The sequence below is a fragment of the Engystomops pustulosus genome, chromosome 11 (genome assembly GCF_040894005.1).
Source record: "Engystomops pustulosus chromosome 11, aEngPut4.maternal, whole genome shotgun sequence".
NCBI lineage: Eukaryota > Metazoa > Chordata > Amphibia > Anura > Leptodactylidae > Engystomops > Engystomops pustulosus.
Window position 1 is genome coordinate 90736331 of NC_092421.1, and position 18410 is coordinate 90754740.

Here is an 18410-nt window from a genome sequence, read left to right on the forward strand (position 1 = left end):
AGCGACACATGCAGGATATCGGGGGCAGGATCTTAGTGACTCCCCGCACAGCGCATTATACACGGACAATGCACTTACATGCACCGGGAGGAAGAAGGTGAACTCCAGGGACCTGAGTGGGGAAGCGACACATGCAGGATATCGGGTGCAGAATCTTAGTGACTCCCCGCACAGCGCATTATACACGGACAATGCACTTACATGCACCGGGAGGAAGAAGGTGAACCCCGGGGACCTGAGCGGGGAAGCGACACATGCAGGATATCGGGGCACGATCTTAGTGACTCCCCGCACAGCGCATTATACACGGACAATGCACTTACATGCACCAGGAAGAAGAAGGTGAACTCCAGGGACCTGAGCGGGGAAGCGACACATGCAGGATATCGGGTGCAGGATCTTAGTGACTCCCCGCACAGCGCATTATACACGGACAATGCACTTACATGCACCGGGAGGAAGAAGGTGAACCCCGGGGACCTGAGCGGGGAAGCGACACATGCAGGATATCGGGGCACGATCTTAGTGACTCCCCGCACAGCGCATTATACACGGACAATGCACTTACATGCACCAGGAAGAAGAAGGTGAACTCCAGGGACCTGAGCGGGGAAGCGACACATGCAGGATATCGGGGGCAGGATCTTAGTGACTCCCCGCACAGCGCATTATACACGGACAATGCACTTACATGCACCGGGAGGAAGAAGGTGAACTCCAGGGACCTGAGTGGGGAAGCGACACATGCAGGATATCGGGTGCAGAATCTTAGTGACTCCCCGCACAGCGCATTATACATGGACAATGCACTTACATGCACCAGGAAGAAGAAGGTGAACTCCAGGGACCTGAGCGGGGAAGCGACACATGCAGGATATCGGGTGCAGGATCTTAGTGACTCCCCGCACAGCGCATTATACACGGACAATGCACTTACATGCACCGGGAGGAAGAAGGTGAACCCCGGGGACCTGAGCGGGGAAGCGACACATGCAGGATATCGGGGCACGATCTTAGTGACTCCCCGCACAGCGCATTATACACGGACAATGCACTTACATGCACCAGGAAGAAGAAGGTGAACTCCAGGGACCTGAGCGGGGAAGTGACACATGCAGGATATCAGGGGCGCAATCTTAGTGACTCCCCACACAGCGCATTATACACGGACAATGCACTTACATGCATCGGGAGGAAGAAAAAAGTTGGGGACCTGAGGGGTTTAATTATTTGGGGCTCCCCATGTGGGGTCAGTGGAAGTCCCAGGCAGAGGAACCCTGCGGCCCTTCTCGGGGTCCTTTCAGCAGGAGGATGATGATGGGTAACATCGGGTAACTTGCCTCCAGCACGGGGCGCGTCCTCTGAGACATTGCACAAAAGGAAATAAGAATGTGCACCAGGAAAATGTGCGCCCAAATACCGGGAAAAAATGAAATAACGCACCAAAGCACACGGACAGACAGAAGATAGATAAGTACAACTACAGGGACACCTACAGCGCTCTGGAAAAAATACCAGACACCAAACAGAAACCCTACGTGCACCGCGCAGAAAGGCTCTACAGATGCCGCGAGCTCGCCCTAAGACGACCGCACTACCGCTCCTCTTCACACGGCGCAGGAGATGGGAAAACGGAAGACAAGTGATATCACGCAGGACGCCAGAGGGAAGAGATAGGGATCAATAGGGATCAGAGAGGAAAAGCGATGCGACTGGTCGGGTTCTCCTGCCTCTGTCCCACGCCACGTGACCTGGTGACACGGATGAGCCCCAGCGCCTCGTACTAGTGCGGCACTAAGGGGTTAAAACTTTGATTTGTTTCATTTTGACCTCCACAAAGATTGAAGTTTATCAATAAGATTTATGGATCACGAAGCACAAAATATCGCAACTACACGGTAATGTGACGCTGAAAAACTTTTGATCAATAAATAAAATCTGCAGGAAGAACTACAACTCCCAGCAGTTGCCTTCAAGAAAAAACTGCATAATTGCTTTGGAAAATGTCAATTGTTTCTGCAGAACGATGTGAAACACAAGGGGTTAACCGGGAACTTGTCACCGGAAGAAGGGGCACAGTCCCTCTGACACTAGAGGGCGCCATGTCCCCGCGCTGCAGGAAGTATCGCCATTTTCTTGCAGATCAAACAGATGTAATGCAAACCATTGTACGGAAGCTGCTGAGGGACAAAGCAAACCGTGCGTCCCATGTTTTTGCGTTTGTTTCTGTCATGTGATCACACTCGTCACTCTGTCGCGGCAACGTGGGCTGTGACGTCATCAGTAGGCGACTCCTCCAGGAACACGTGAAGCAGCAGAAGCGACGATCCGGGCTGCGGTCTCAGGTACGGGCGGCGAGTCCCGGGCCACGAGCGGGGGCACTGATAGAGAGGGGGCGGGGCTGATAACTTAATATCAAATATTTGTCTAAACGTCTGCATCTTTTTCTTAACGTTCTAAACTTTAGTCATAAGCAAAGGGCGGAGGGGCAAGTGCGGCCACGTGGGGAGGATGGGCTGCACCCCCGCCGGATCCACTGGACTCTCCCGGACACCGATCCTCATCCCGGGAGTCTTGTATTTCTTATCCATCACCTCTCCTTCTGAAATCAACTTTTATCATCCTGCTGACGAGCCAGAAGGGCTCCGGGGGTGTTCTTAGAGCCCATCTATGCCGTAGCTTCACAGGCCGTTACACTGTTTCCCCCTCAGCACTTCGCGCAGCCGGAGGACTGAACTAAATCCAGGCAGCACAGAGACGCCTCACACTATTATACATACCAGATAATAATAGCAGAGAGGGGGAAGCATTGTATTATACTCCAGAACTGCACTCACTATTCTGCTGCTGGTGCAGTCACTGTGTACATACATGACATTACTTATCCTGTACTGATCCTGAGTTACATCCTGTATTATACCCCAGAGCTGCACTCACTATTCTGCTGCTGGTGCAGTCACTGTGTACATACATGACATTACTTATCCTGTACTGATCCTGAGTTACATCCTGTATTATACTCCAGAGCTGCACTCACTATTCTGCTGCTGGTGCAGTCACTGTGTACATACATGACATTACTTATCCTGTACTGATCCTGAGTTACATCCTGTATTATACCCCAGAGCTGCACTCACTATTCTGCTGCTGGTGCAGTCACTGTGTACATACATGACATTACTTATCCTGTACTGATCCTGAGTTACATCCTGTATTATACCCCAGAGCTGCACTCACTATTCTGCTACTGGTGCAGTCACTGTGTACATACATGACATTACTTATCCTGTACTGATCCTGAGTTACATCCTGTATTATACCCCAGAGCTGCACTCACTATTCTGCTGCTGGTGCAGTCACTGTACATACATGACATTACTTATCCTGTACTGATCCTGAGTTACATCCTGTATTATACCCCAGAGCTGCACTCACTATTCTGCTGCTGGTGCAGTCACTGTGTACATACATGACATTACTTATCCTGTACTGATCCTGAGTTACATCCTGTATTATACCCCAGAGCTGCACTCACTATTCTGCTGCTGGTGCAGTCACTGTGTACATACATGACATTACTTATCCTGTACTGATCCTGAGTTACATCCTGTATTATACCCCAGAGCTGCACTCACTATTCTGCTGCTGGTGCAGTCACTGTGTACATACATGACATTATTTATCCTGTACTGATCCTGAGTTACATCCTGTATTATACTCCAGAGCTGCACTCACTATTCTGCTGCTGGTGCAGTCACTGTACATACATGACATTACTTATCCTGTACTGATCCTGAGTTACATCCTGTATTATACCCCAGAGCTGCACTCACTATTCTGCTGCTGGTGCAGTCACTGTGTACATACATGACATTACTTATCCTGTACTGATCCTGAGTTACATCCTGTATTATACCCCAGAGCTGCACTCACTATTCTGCTGCTGCAGTCACTGTGTACATACATGACATTACTTATCCTGTACTGATCCTGAGTTACTTCCTGTATTATACCCCAGAGCTGCACTCACTATTCTGCTGGTTATAGTTACTGTCACACACCTATCAGACTCTCTAATTCTTCACCTTTTATTAACAGTTACTTACCATCTACCTGACATTGCATCATGGGTAGGAAGTTGGACCCTCTCAGGAAAGTTCCCCGAGGACCTGGTCGGAAAGCGAGAAAGCAGCCAGGAGCTGAGAATGAGCTCAGCAAAATCCTGAGTGACGGCGGTGAGTTTCCAAGTGAATTGATGCTAGCTCCCTGGAGAGATGTGTAATCAGACCTCACCCTGCTGTGCTCTGTGCTCTCTGCAGCCAGTGTTATGTATTGTCCCTGGAGAGATGTGTAATCAGACCTCACGCTGCTGTGCTCTGTGCTCTCTGCAGCCAGTGTTATGTACTGTCCCTGGAGAGATGTGTAATCAGACCTCACACTGCTGTGCTCTATGCAGCCAGTGTTATGTATTGTCCCTGGAGAGATGTGTAATCAGACCTCACACTGCTGTGCTCTGTGCTCTCTGCAGCCAGTGTTATGTATTGTCCCTGGAGAGATGTGTAATCAGACCTCACACTGCTGTGCTCTGTGCTCTCTGCAGCCAGTGTTCTGTATTGTCCTTGGAGAGATGTGTAATCAGACCTCACACTGCTGTGCTCTGTGCTCTCTGCAGCCAGTGTTATGTATTGTCCTTGGAGAGACGTGTAATCAGACCTCACACTGCTGTGCTCTGTGCTCTCTGCAGCCAGTATTATGTACTGTCCCTGGAGAGATGTGTAATCAGACCTCACACTGCTGTGCTCTGTGCTCTCTGCAGCCAGTGTTATGCATTGTCCCTGGAGAGATGTGTAATCAGACCTCACACTGCTGTGCTCTATGCTCTCTGCAGCCAGTGTTATGTATTGTCCCTGGAGAGATGTGTAATCAGACCTCACAGTGCTGTGCTCTGTGCTCTCTGCAGCCAGTGTTATGTACTGTCCCTGGAGAGATGTGTAATCAGACCTCACACTGCTGTGCTCTGTGCTCTCTGCAGCCAGTGTTATGTACTGTCCCTGGAGAGATGTGTAATCAGACCTCACACTGCTGTGCTCTGTGCTCTCTGCAGCCAGTGTTATGTATTGTCCCTGGAGAGATGTGTAATCAGACCTCACACTGCTGTGCTCTGTGCTCTCTGCAGCCAGTGTTCTGTATTGTCCTTGGAGAGATGTGTAATCAGACCTCACACTGCTGTGCTCTGTGCTCTCTGCAGCCAGTGTTATGTATTGTCCTTGGAGAGACGTGTAATCAGACCTCACACTGCTGTGCTCTGTGCTCTCTGCAGCCAGTATTATGTACTGTCCCTGGAGAGATGTGTAATCAGACCTCACACTGCTGTGCTCTGTGCTCTCTGCAGCCAGTGTTATGTATTGTCCCTGGAGAGATGTGTAATCAGACCTCACAGTGCTGTGCTCTGTGCTCTCTGCAGCCAGTGTTATGTACTGTCCCTGGAGAGATGTGTAATCAGACCTCACACTGCTGTGCTCTGTGCTCTCTGCAGCCAGTGTTATGTACTGTCCCTGGAGAGATGTGTAATCAGACCTCACACTGCTGTGCTCTGTGCTCTCTGCAGGCAGTGTTATGTATTGTCCCTGGAGAGATGTGTAATCAGACCTCACACTGCTGTGCTCTGTGCTCTCTGCAGCCAGTGTTATGTACTGTCCCTGGAGAGATGTGTAATCAGACCTCACACTGCTGTGCTCTGTGCTCTCTGCAGCCAGTGTTATGTATTGTCCCTGGAGAGATGTGTAATCAGACCTCACGCTGCTGTGCCCTGTGCTCTCTGCAGCCAGTGTTATGTAGTGTCCCTGGAGAGATTTGTGATCAGACCTCACACTGCTGTGCTCCGTGCTCTCTGCAGCGAGTGTTATGTATTGTCCCTGGAGAGATGTGTAATCAGACCTCACACTGCTGTGCTCTGTGCTCTCTGCAGCCAGTGTTATGTATTGTCCCTGGAGAGATGTGTAATCAGACCTCACACTGCTGTGCTCTGTGCACTCTGCAGCCAGTGTTATGTACTGTCCCTGGAGAGATGTGTAATCAGACCTCACACTGCTGTGCTCTGTGCTCTCTGCAGCCAGTATTATGTACTGTCCCTGGAGAGATGTGTAATCAGACCTCACACTGCTGTGCTCTGTGCTCTCTGCAGCCAGTGTTATGTATAGTCCCTGGAGAGATGTGTAATCAGACCTCACACTGCTGTGCTCTGTGATCTCTGCAGCCAGTGTTATGTATTGTCCCTGGAGAGATGTGTAATCAGACCTCACACTGCTGTGCTCTGTGCTCTCTGCAGCCAGTGTTATGTATTGTCCCTGGAGAGATGTGTAATCAGACCTCACACTGCTGTGCTCTGTGCTCTCTGCAGCCAGTGTTATGTATAGTCCCTGGAGAGATGTGTAATCAGGCTTCTGTATATGGTGTTAGTAGCAGCAGGACTGTGATATATGGATTTGTATTGGATTGTGTCCTCACACTGCTGTTCTCTCACCTCTGTGCATTGTGCTGCACCGCAGCCTCTCAGTAAAGGGTGTAGCAGGACTCGCAGGCGTCTCCTCTTTGCCCCTTTTCATTGGCTCTTCTTCCCTTTTTGACAGACTCTGAGGGTAAACGCCTATCCAGTCACGGCCGGAGGAGGTGAGGAGCCGCCGCTTCTTTCTAAGGAACTAAAGTTATTTTAATATTTGAACTTTTAATGGATTTTCTCTTAAACCCGAAACAGAGCAGCGAAACGGCGCCAAGCGGAGGAAGAGAAGACGCACAAGTCAGAAGTGAAGCGTCTGTCCGGCCGCAGCAGGAAGAGGTGAGGACCACCCCTGCCCCCCCCCCTGCTGCCACCCTCCCCCCCCCCCCCCCCCCTTGCTGAAAACCTTCCCCCCCCCCCCCTTGCTGCCACCCTTCCCCCCCCCCCCCTTGCTGCCACCCTTCCCCCCCCCCCTTGCTGCCACCCTTCCCCCCCCCCCTTGCTGCCACCCTTCCCCCCCCCCCCTTGCTGCCACCCTTCCCCCCCCCCCCCCCTTGCTGCCACCCTTCCCCCCCCCCCCCCCTTGCTGCCACCCCTGCTGCCCACTCCTTCCCCCGCTGTCCGGTGTTTACATTGTATTTAGATTGGATTGTTTTATAACATTTATATACTTTGTATTGTGTTACAGAGCAGCAAAACGCCAATACGGAGACACCCAGAAGAGCCGGCAGAACGGTGAGAAGGCTCCTCCCACATCACGCGGAGCACACGCCAGTCACATGTTCCCCTCCGTGACCTCGTCTTGTGTCTTAGGTAATGTCCAGACTCTGCAGACGGGGAACAAGAAGCTGCCGGGGTTCAGCGATGATAACGCAGAGTGGCTGAAACCTGTGAAGAGGCTGAAGAAGGAGGAAGAAGAGGAGAGTGGAGGAGAGGAAGAGGAGAGTGGAGGAGAGGAAGAGGAGCCGGCTGAAGGCCTGGAGATGTCAGACAGCGATGACCTGCTGGACGACTATGGTGCTTCTTCCTCGGAGGAGGAGGATGGGGGTGATAATGATGATGATGATGATGTAGGTCGCTCACTTTTCCTATTCTTCTGCTTTACTGTTTTGGTTTATTTGTAATAAATATCTTCACTTTTTAACCCTTTAAGCTTCTCCCGATTGAGAAAGCTGCAGAGAGACAGAAGAAAAAGAGTAAAAGGTAACAATTGCAAATTAGTCAAACAGACTCTGTCCTCGTCTCCTCGTCTCCTGAGGAATAAAGGGCTCACTACTATTTCTTGTGTGATGCTCCCTGCCCTTCCTCCCCCTTCCCCCTGCTCCATAGGGACGTTCCCTGCCCTTCCTCCCCCTTCCCCCTGCTCCATAGGGACGCTCCCTGCCCTTCCTCCCCCTTCCCCCTGCTCCATAGGGACGTTCCCTGCCCTTCCTCCCCCTTCCCCCTGCTCCATAGTGACGCTCCCTGCCCTTCCTCCCCCTTCCCCCTGCTCCATAGGGACGCTCCCTGCCCTTCCTCCCCCATCCCCCTGCTCCATAGTGACGCTCCCTGCCCTTCCTCCCCCATCCCCCTGCTCCATAGGGACGCTCCCTGCCCTTCCTCCCCCTTCCCCCTGCTCCATAGGGACGCTCCCTGCCCTTCCTCCCCCTTCCCCCTGCTCCATAGTGACGCTCCCTGCCCTTCCTCCCCCTTCCCCCTGCTCCATAGTGACGCTCCCTGCCCTTCCTCCCCCTTCCCCCTGCTCCATAGGGACGCTCCCTGCCCTTCCTCCCCCTTCCCCCTGCTCCATAGTGACGCTCCCTGCCCTTCCTCCCCCTTCCCCCTGCTCCATAGTGACGCTCCCTGCCCTTCCTCCCCCTTCCCCCTGCTCCATAGGGACGCTCCCTGCCCTTCCTCCCCCATCCCCCTGCTCCATAGTGACGCTCCCTGCCCTTCCTCCCCCATCCCCCTGCTCCATAGGGACGCTCCCTGCCCTTCCTCCCCCTTCCCCCTGCTCCATAGGGACGCTCCCTGCCCTTCCTCCCCCTTCCCCCTGCTCCATAGTGACGCTCCCTGCCCTTCCTCCCCCTTCCCCCTGCTCCATAGTGACGCTCCCTGCCCTTCCTCCCCCTTCCCCCTGCTCCATAGTGACGCTCCCTGCCCTTCCTCCCCCTTCCCCCTGCTCCATAGTGACGCTCCCTGCCCTTCCTCCCCCTTCCCCCTGCTCCATAGGGACGCTCCCTGCCCTTCCTCCCCCATCCCCCTGCTCCATAGTGACGCTCCCTGCCCTTCCTCCCCCATCCCCCTGCTCCATAGGGACGCTCCCTGCCCTTCCTCCCCCTGCTCCATAGGGACGCTCCCTGCCCTTCCTCCCCCTTCCCCCTGCTCCATAGGGACGCTCCCTGCCCTTCCTCCCCCTTCCCCCTGCTCCATAGGGACGCTCCCTGCCCTTCCTCCCCCTTCCCCCTGCTCCATAGGGACGCTCCCTGCCCTTCCTCCCCCTTCCCCCTGCTCCATAGGGACGCTCCCTGCCCTTCCTCCCCCTTCCCCCTGCTCCATAGTGACGCTCCCTGCCCTTCCTCCCCCATCCCCCTGCTCCATAGTGACGCTCCCTGCCCTTCCTCCCCCATCCCCCTGCTCCATAGGGACGCTCCCTGCCCTTCCTCCCCCTTCCCCCTGCTCCATAGGGACGCTCCCTGCCCTTCCTCCCCCTTCCCCCTGCTCCATAGGGACGCTCCCTGCCCTTCCTCCCCCTTCCCCCTGCTCCATAGGGACGCTCCCTGCCCTTCCTCCCCCTTCCCCCTGCTCCATAGTGACGCTCCCTGCCCTTCCTCCCCCATCCCCCTGCTCCATAGGGACGCTCCCTGCCCTTCCTCCCCCTTCCCCCTGCTCCATAGGGACGCTCCCTGCCCTTCCTCCCCCTTCCCCCTGCTCCATAGGGACGCTCCCTGCCCTTCCTCCCCCTTCCCCCTGCTCCATAGGGACGCTCCCTGCCCTTCCTCCCCCTTCCCCCTGCTCCATAGGGACGCTCCCTGCCCTTCCTCCCCCTTCCCCCTGCTCCATAGGGACGCTCCCTGCCCTTCCTCCCCCTTCCCCCTGCTCCATAGGGACGCTCCCTGCCCTTCCTCCCCCTTCCCCCTGCTCCATAGGGACGTTCCCTGCCCTTCCTCCCCCTTCCCCCTGCTCCATAGGGACGCTCCCTGCCCTTCCTCCCCCTTCCCCCTGCTCCATAGGGACGCTCCCTGCCCTTCCTCCCCCTTCCCCCTGCTCCATAGGGACGCTCCCTGCCCTTCCTCCCCCTTCCCCCTGCTCCATAGGGACGCTCCCTGCCCTTACACACACACAGATGTATATACCGTCTCTCTCTGTATATTACACAACATACAAATAATTACCTTTTGTTATATAGAGTAAAGGCAGAGGAGGATGAAGCGGACATTACGCTGAATGTGGACGCCGATGAGTTTGTCACTTTACCCTCCGCGGAGGAGATGGAGAACCAGCGTATCCTTCCATGTGACCCCTGGGGGGGTCTCCAGGTCCCACATATCTGAGGATGGGGGAGGGTTATATATGAGCATGTGGCCCGGTTTGGTGCTGATCCACTAGGTCTGTACACCGCTGTTCTGTCGACTCCTTACATCACTCTGCAGTCTCTGCACCCCTGGACCTCAACAGTGTTCAGGAACGCATCAAGGATATCGTAGCGGTTTTACAAGACTTTGCCAAACGTGGGGGTCAGTATTCAAGGCAGGAATATCTCACTGTGCTCCACCGGGACCTGGCCACCTACTACAGCTACAGCAACCACATGATAGAGACGCTCAGCGACCTGTTTCCCGTGTCAGAGGTGAGAACACAAATATAACGTATAATGTGCGCAGCGACATCTCCCTATACTTACACCTCTCTAATATTCATGAAGTTTGTCGACTTTCTGGAGTCCTGTGAAGTTCAGCGTCCAATAACCATCAGAACCAACACATTAAAGACCAGAAGACGTGACCTGGCGCAGGTATGTATCCCTTCTATAATAATACTGCCCCCTATGTACAGGAATATAACTACTATAATACTGCCCCCTATGTACAGGAATATAACTACTATAATACTGCCCCCTATGTACAGGAATATAACTACTATAATACTGCCCCCTATGTACAGGAATATAACTACTATAATACTGCCCCCTATGTACAGGAATATAACTACTATAATACTGCCCCCTATGTACAAGAATATAACTACTATAATACTGCCCCCTATGTACAAGAATATAACTACTATAATACTGCCCCCTATGTACAGGAATATAACTACTATAATACTGCCCCCTATGTACAAGAATATAACTACTATAATACTGCCCCCTATGTACAGGAATATAACTACTATAATACTGCCCCCTATGTACAGGAATATAACTACTATAATACTGCCCCCTATGTACAGGAATATAACTACTATAATACTGCCCCCTATGTACAGGAATATAACTACTATAATACTGCCCCCTATGTACAAGAATATAACTACTATAATACTGCCCCCTATGTACAGCAATATAACTACTATAATACTGCCTCCTATGTACAGGTATATATCTACTATAATACTGCCCCCTATATAAAGGAATATAACTACTATAATACTGCCCCCTATGTACAAGAATATAACTACTATAATACTGCCCCCTATATACAGGAATATAACTACTATAATACTGCCCTCTATGTACAGGAATATAACTACTATAATACTGCTCCCTATGTACAGGAATATAACTACTATAATACTGCCCTCTATGTACAGGGATATAACTACTATAATACTGCCCCCTATGTACAGGAATATAACTACTATAATACTGCCCCCTATGTACAAGAATACAACTACTATAATACTGCCCCCTATGTACAGGAATATAACTACTATAATACTGCCCCCTATGTACAAGAATATAACTACTATAATACTGCCACCTATGTACAGGAATATAACTACTATAATATTGCCCCCTATGTACAAGAATATAACTACTATAATACTGCCCCCTATGTACAGGAATATAACTACTATAATACTGCTCCCTATGTACAAGAATATAACTACTATAATACTGCCCCCCATGTACAGGAATATAACTACTATAATACTGCCCCCTATGTACAGGAATATAACTACTATAATACTGCCCCCTATGTACAGGAATATAACTACTATAATACTGCCCCCTATGTACAAGGATATAACTACTATAATACTACCCCCTATGTACAAGAATATAACTACTATAATACTGCCCCCCATGTACAGGAATATAACTACTATAATACTGCCCCCTATGTACAGGAATATAACTACTATAATACTGCCCCCTATGTACAGGAATATAACTACTATAATACTGCCCCCTATGTACAGGGATATAACTACTATAATACTGCCCCCTATGTACAGGAATATAACTACTATAATACTGCCCCCTATGTACAGGAATATAACTACTATAATACTGCCCCCTATGTACAGGGATATAACTACTATAATACTGCCCCTATGTACAGGAATATAACTACTATAATACTGCCCCTATGTACAGGGATATAACTACTATAATACTGCCCCCTATGTACAGGAATATACCTACTATAATACTGCCCCCTATGTACAGGAATATAACTACTATAATACTGCCCCCTATGTACAGGAATATAACTACTATAATACTGCCCCCTATGTACAAGAATATAACTACTATAATACTGCCCCTATGTACAAGAATATAACTACTATAATACTGCCCCTATGTACAGGGATATAACTACTATAATACTGCCCCTATGTACAGGAATATAACTACTATAATACTGCCCCTATGTACAAGAATATAACTACTATAATACTGCCCCCTATGTACAGGAATATAACTACTATAATACTGCCCCCTATGTACAGGAATATAACTACTATAATACTGCCCCTATGTACAGGGATATAACTACTATAATACTGCCCCCTATGTACAGGGATATAACTACTATAATACTGCCCCCTATGTACAAGAATATAACTACTATAATACTGCCCCCTATGTACAAGAATATAACTACTATAATACTGCCCCCTATGTACAGGAATATAACTACTATAATACTGCCCCCTATGTACAGGAATATAACTACTATAATACTGCCCCCTATGTACAGGAATATAACTACTATAATACTGCCCCCTATGTACAGGAATATAACTACTATAATACTGACCCCTATGTACAGGGATATAACTACTATAATACTTCCCCCTATGTACAAGAATATAACTACTATAATACTGCCCCTATGTACAGGAATATAACTACTATAATACTGCCCCCTATGTACAAGAATATAACTACTATAATACTGCCCCCTATGTACAGGAATATAACTACTATAATACTGCCCCCTATGTACAGGGATATAACTACTATAATACTGCCTCCTATGTACAGGAATATAACTACTATAATACTGCCCCCTATGTACAGGGATATAACTACTATAATACTGCCCCCTATGTACAAGAATATAACTACTATAATACTGCCCCCTATGTACAGGAATATAACTACTATAATACTGCCTCCTATGTACAGGAATATAACTACTATAATACTGTCCCCTATGTACAAGAATATAACTACTATAATACTGCTCCCTATGTACAAGAATATAACTACTATAATACTGCCCCCTATGTACAAGAATATAACTACTATAATACTGCCCCCTATGTACAAGAATATAACTACTATAATACTGCCCCCTATGTACAAGAATATAACTACTATAATACTGCCCCCTATGTACAGGAATATAACTACTATAATACTGCCCCCTATGTACAGGAATATAACTACTATAATACTGCCCCCTATGTACAGGAATATAACTACTATAATACTGCCCCCTATGTACAAGAATACAACTACTATAATACTGCCCCCTATGTACAGGAATATAACTACTATAATACTGCCCCCTATGTACAGGAATATAACTACTATAATACTGCCCCCTATGTACAGGAATATAACTACTATAATACTGCCCCCTATGTACAGGAATATAACTACTATAATACTGCCCCCTATGTACAGGAATATAACTACTATAATACTGCCCCCTATGTACAGGGATATAACTACTATAATACTGCCCCCTATGTACAGGAATATAACTACTATAATACTGCCCCCTATGTACAAGAATATAACTACTATAATACTGCCCCCTATGTACAGGGATATAACTACTATAATACTGCCCCCTATGTACAGGAATATAACTACTATAATACTGCCCCTATGTACAGGGATATAACTACTATAATACTGCCCCCTATGTACAGGGATATAACTACTATAATACTGCCCCCTATGTACAAGAATATAACTACTATAATACTGCCCCCTATGTACAAGAATATAACTACTATAATACTGCCCCCTATGTACAGGAATATAACTACTATAATACTGCCCCCTATGTACAGGAATATAACTACTATAATACTGCCCCCTATGTACAGGAATATAACTACTATAATACTGACCCCTATGTACAGGGATATAACTACTATAATACTTCCCCCTATGTACAGGAATATAACTACTATAATACTGCCCCCTATGTACAAGAATATAACTACTATAATACTGCCCCCTATGTACAGGAATATAACTACTATAATACTGCCCCCTATGTACAGGGATATAACTACTATAATACTGCCCCCTATGTACAAGAATATAACTACTATAATACTGCCCCCTATGTACAGGAATATAACTACTATAATACTGCCTCCTATGTACAGGAATATAACTACTATAATACTGTCCCCTATGTACAAGAATATAACTACTATAATACTGCTCCCTATGTACAAGAATATAACTACTATAATACTGCCCCCTATGTACAAGAATATAACTACTATAATACTGCCCCCTATGTACAGGAATATAACTACTATAATACTGCCCCCTATGTACAGGGATATAACTACTATAATACTGCCCCCTATGTACAGGGATATAACTACTATAATACTGCCCCCTATGTACAAGAATATAACTACTATAATACTGCTCCCTATGTACAGGAATATAACTACTATAATACTGCCCCCTATGTACAAGAATATAACTACTATAATACTGCCCCCTATGTACAAGAATATAACTACTATAATACTGCCCCCTATGTACAGGAATATAACTACTATAATACTGCCCCCTATACTGTCGGGGCACATGTGACGCCACCATCAGATTTGTTGTATGATTGGAGGATTATTATCTTCAGGCTCTTATAAATCGTGGGGTGAATCTGGATCCTCTGGGTAAATGGTCTAAGACGGGTCTGGTGATCTATGACTCCAATGTTCCTATTGGTGAGTAGGCGGGGCGGGTGTATGACGCGTGTATGAGCTGTGTATACGGTATATCCGGTGACTGATGATTGCCCCCCAGGTGCGACCCCCGAGTACCTGGCCGGACATTACATGCTGCAGGGGGCCTCCAGTTTCCTGCCGGTCATCGCTTTGGCTCCGCAGGAGAATGAGCGGGTGCTGGACATGTGCTGCGCCCCTGGAGGGAAGACGAGTTACATGGGTGAGTCCGTGGCTGCGTGTCACTTGTTGTATGTGATCCCGTGGCATCAGTCACATGGCATGGGAAAGTCCGTGGCCGCGTGTCACGTGCTGTATGTGATCCCGTGGCATCAGTCACATAACATGGGAGAGTGCGTGGCTGCGTGTCACGTGTTGTATGTGATCCCGTGGCATCAGTCACATGACGATCCTTCCATATCCGCAGCTCAGCTGATGAAGAACACGGGGATGGTGGTCGCCAATGACATGAACGCCGATCGTCTCCGCAGTGTGGTGGGAAACTTACACCGACTCGGGGTCACCAACTCCATAATCTGCAATTACGATGGTCGGCAGATCCCCAAGGTCAGACATGAGAGAAGCTCTACCACCTCTGGGCTCACTAGCGCCCCCTGCTAAGTGCCCCCCTCTGACCCGGGCTCGCCGGCGCCCCCTCTGACCTGGGCTGTTTCGATGACCTTGGGCTCCTACTGGTCCTCAGGTGTCCGGGAGGTTTCAGGGGATGAGTATAATATCTCTGTGCTGGGCTCGGAACACAGGACCGGTCATATGGAAGCCACAAGCCCCACCCCAATAAGGGAGGATTTCTAATAGCGAGAGCCTCAATAGCAACATTCTTCTTTATATGAACCAAATGAGCTCTATATGGGATATATATGGGGTATGTGTTGTCTGTATGGGGTCTATATGGGGTATGTGTTCTCTGTATGGGGTCTATATGGGGTATGTGTTGTCTGTATGGGATATACACTCACCGGCCCCTTTAGTAGGTACACCTGTCCAACTGCTCGTTAACACTTAATTTCTAATCAGCCAATCACATGGCAGCAACTCAGTGCATTTAGGCATGGAGACATGGTCAGAACAATCTCCTGCAGTTCTCCCGAGCATCAGTATGGGGAAGAAAGGTGATTTGTGGCCTCTGAACGTGGCATGGTTGTTGGTGCCAGAAGGGCTGGTCTGAGTATTTCAGAAACTGCTGATCTACTGGGATTTTCACGCACAACCATCTCTAGGGTTTACAGAGAATGGTCCGAAAAAGAAAAGACATCCAGTGAGCGGCAGTTCTGTGGGCGGAAATGCCTTGTTGATGCCAGAGGTCAGAGGAGAATGGGCAGACTGGTTCGAGCTGATAGAAAGGCAACAGTGACTCAAATCGCCACCCGTTACAACCAAGGTAGGCAGAAGAGCATCTCTGAACGCACAGTACGTCCAACTCTGAGGCAGATGGGCTACAGCAGCAGAAGACCACACCGGGTGCCACTCCTTTCAGCTAAGAACAGGAAACTGAGGCTACAATTTGCACAAGCTCATCGAAATTGGGCAGTAGAAGATTGGAAAAACGTTGCCTGGTCTGATGAGTCTCGATTTCTGCTGCGACATTCGGATGGTAGGGTCAGAATTTGGTACAACAACATGAAAGCATGGATCCATCCTGCCTTGTATCAGCGGCTCAGGCTGGTGGTGGTGGTGTCATGGATCCATCCTGCCTTGTATCAGCGGGTCAGGCTGGTGGTGGTGGTGTCATGGATCCATCCTGCCTTGTATCAGCGGGTCAGGCTGGTGGTGGTGGTGTCATGGATCCATCCTGCCTTGTATCAGCGGGTCAGGCTGGTGCTGGTGGTGTCATGGATCCATCCTGCCTTGTATCAGCGGCTCAGGCTGGTGGTGGTGGTGTCATGGATCCATCCTGCCTTGTATCAGCGGGTCAGGCTGGTGGTGGTGGTGTCATGGATCCATCCTGCCTTGTATCAGCGGGTCAGGCTGGTGGTGGTGGTGTCATGGATCCATCCTGCCTTGTATCAGCGGCTCAGGCTGGTGGTGCTGGTGTCATGGATCCATCCTGCCTTGTATCAGCGGGTCAGGCTGGTGGTGGTGGTGTCATGGATCCATCCTGCCTTGTATCAGCGGGTCAGGCTGGTGGTGGTGTCATGGATCCATCCTGCCTTGTATCAGCGGGTCAGGCTGGTGGTGGTGGTGTCATGGATCCATCCTGCCTTGTATCAGCGGGTCAGGCTGGTGGTGGTGGTGTCATGGATCCATCCTGCCTTGTATCAGCGGCTCAGGCTGGTGGTGGTGGTGTCATGGATCCATCCTACCTTGTATCAGCGGGTCAGGCTGGTGGTGGTGGTGTCATGGATCCATCCTGCCTTGTATCAGCGGCTCAGGCTGGTGGTGGTGGTGTCATGGATCCATCCTGCCTTGTATCAGCGGGTCAGGCTGGTGGTGGTGGTGTCATGGATCCATCCTGCCTTGTATCAGCGGCTCAGGCTGGTGGTGGTGGTGTCATGGATCCATCCTGCCTTGTATCAGCGGGTCAGGCTGGTGGTGGTGGTGTCATGGATCCATCCTGCCTTGTATCAGCGGGTCAGGCTGGTGGTGGTGTCATGGATCCATCCTGCCTTGTATCAGCGGGTCAGGCTGGTGGTGGTGGTGTCATGGATCCATCCTGCCTTGTATCAGCGGGTCAGGCTGGTGGTGGTGGTGTCATGGATCCATCCTGCCTTGTATCAGCGGCTCAGGCTGGTGGTGGTGGTGTCATGGATCCATCCTACCTTGTATCAGCGGGTCAGGCTGGTGGTGGTGGTGTCATGGATCCATCCTGCCTTGTATCAGCGGCTCAGGCTGGTGGTGGTGGTGTCATGGATCCATCCTGCCTTGTATCAGCGGCTCAGGCTGGTGGTGGTGGTGTCATGGATCCATCCTGCCTTGTATCAGCGGCTCAGGCTGGTGCTGGTGGTGTCATGGATCCATCCTGCCTTGTATCAGCGGCTCAGGCTGGTGGTGCTGGTGTCATGGATCCATCCTGCCTTGTATCAGCGGCTCAGGCTGGTGGTGCTGGTGTCATGGATCCATCCTGCCTTGTATCAGCGGGTCAGGCTGGTCGTGGTGGTGTCATGGATCCATCCTGCCTTGTATCAGCGGGTCAGGCTGGTGGTGGTGGTGTCATGGATCCATCCTGCCTTGTATCAGCGGGTCAGGCTGGTGGTGGTGGTGTCATGGATCCATCCTGCCTTGTATCAGCGGGTCAGGCTGGTGGTGGTGGTGTCATGGATCCATCCTGCCTTGTATCAGCGGGTCAGGCTGGTGGTGCTGGTGTCATGGATCCATCCTGCCTTGTATCAGCGGGTCAGGCTGGTGGTGGTGGTGTCATGGATCCATCCTGCCTTGTATCAGCGGCTCAGGCTGGTGGTGCTGGTGTCATGGATCCATCCTGCCTTGTATCAGCGGCTCAGGCTGGTGGTGGTGGTGTCATGGATCCATCCTGCCTTGT

At 49.9% G+C, this 18410-nt stretch overlaps 1 protein-coding gene across 1 annotated transcript in view; it reads left to right on the plus strand.

Moving 5' to 3' along the window:
* The first annotated feature begins 2168 nt into the window (after positions 1 to 2168).
* Positions 2169 to 18410, plus strand: part of NOP2 (NOP2 nucleolar protein) — a 37698-nt gene continuing 21456 nt past the window's right edge. Inside the window, exons 1-13 of the mRNA XM_072129710.1 lie at positions 2169 to 2345; positions 4099 to 4235; positions 6630 to 6669; positions 6755 to 6835; positions 7185 to 7231; positions 7310 to 7566; positions 7650 to 7699; positions 9885 to 9979; positions 10129 to 10325; positions 10401 to 10490; positions 14830 to 14917; positions 14997 to 15137; positions 15342 to 15481. Of these exons, the coding sequence (XP_071985811.1) occupies positions 4127 to 4235; positions 6630 to 6669; positions 6755 to 6835; positions 7185 to 7231; positions 7310 to 7566; positions 7650 to 7699; positions 9885 to 9979; positions 10129 to 10325; positions 10401 to 10490; positions 14830 to 14917; positions 14997 to 15137; positions 15342 to 15481 (1335 nt within the window). The 5' untranslated portion in view covers positions 2169 to 2345; positions 4099 to 4126. The remainder of the gene's footprint in view (positions 2346 to 4098; positions 4236 to 6629; positions 6670 to 6754; positions 6836 to 7184; positions 7232 to 7309; positions 7567 to 7649; positions 7700 to 9884; positions 9980 to 10128; positions 10326 to 10400; positions 10491 to 14829; positions 14918 to 14996; positions 15138 to 15341; positions 15482 to 18410) is intronic.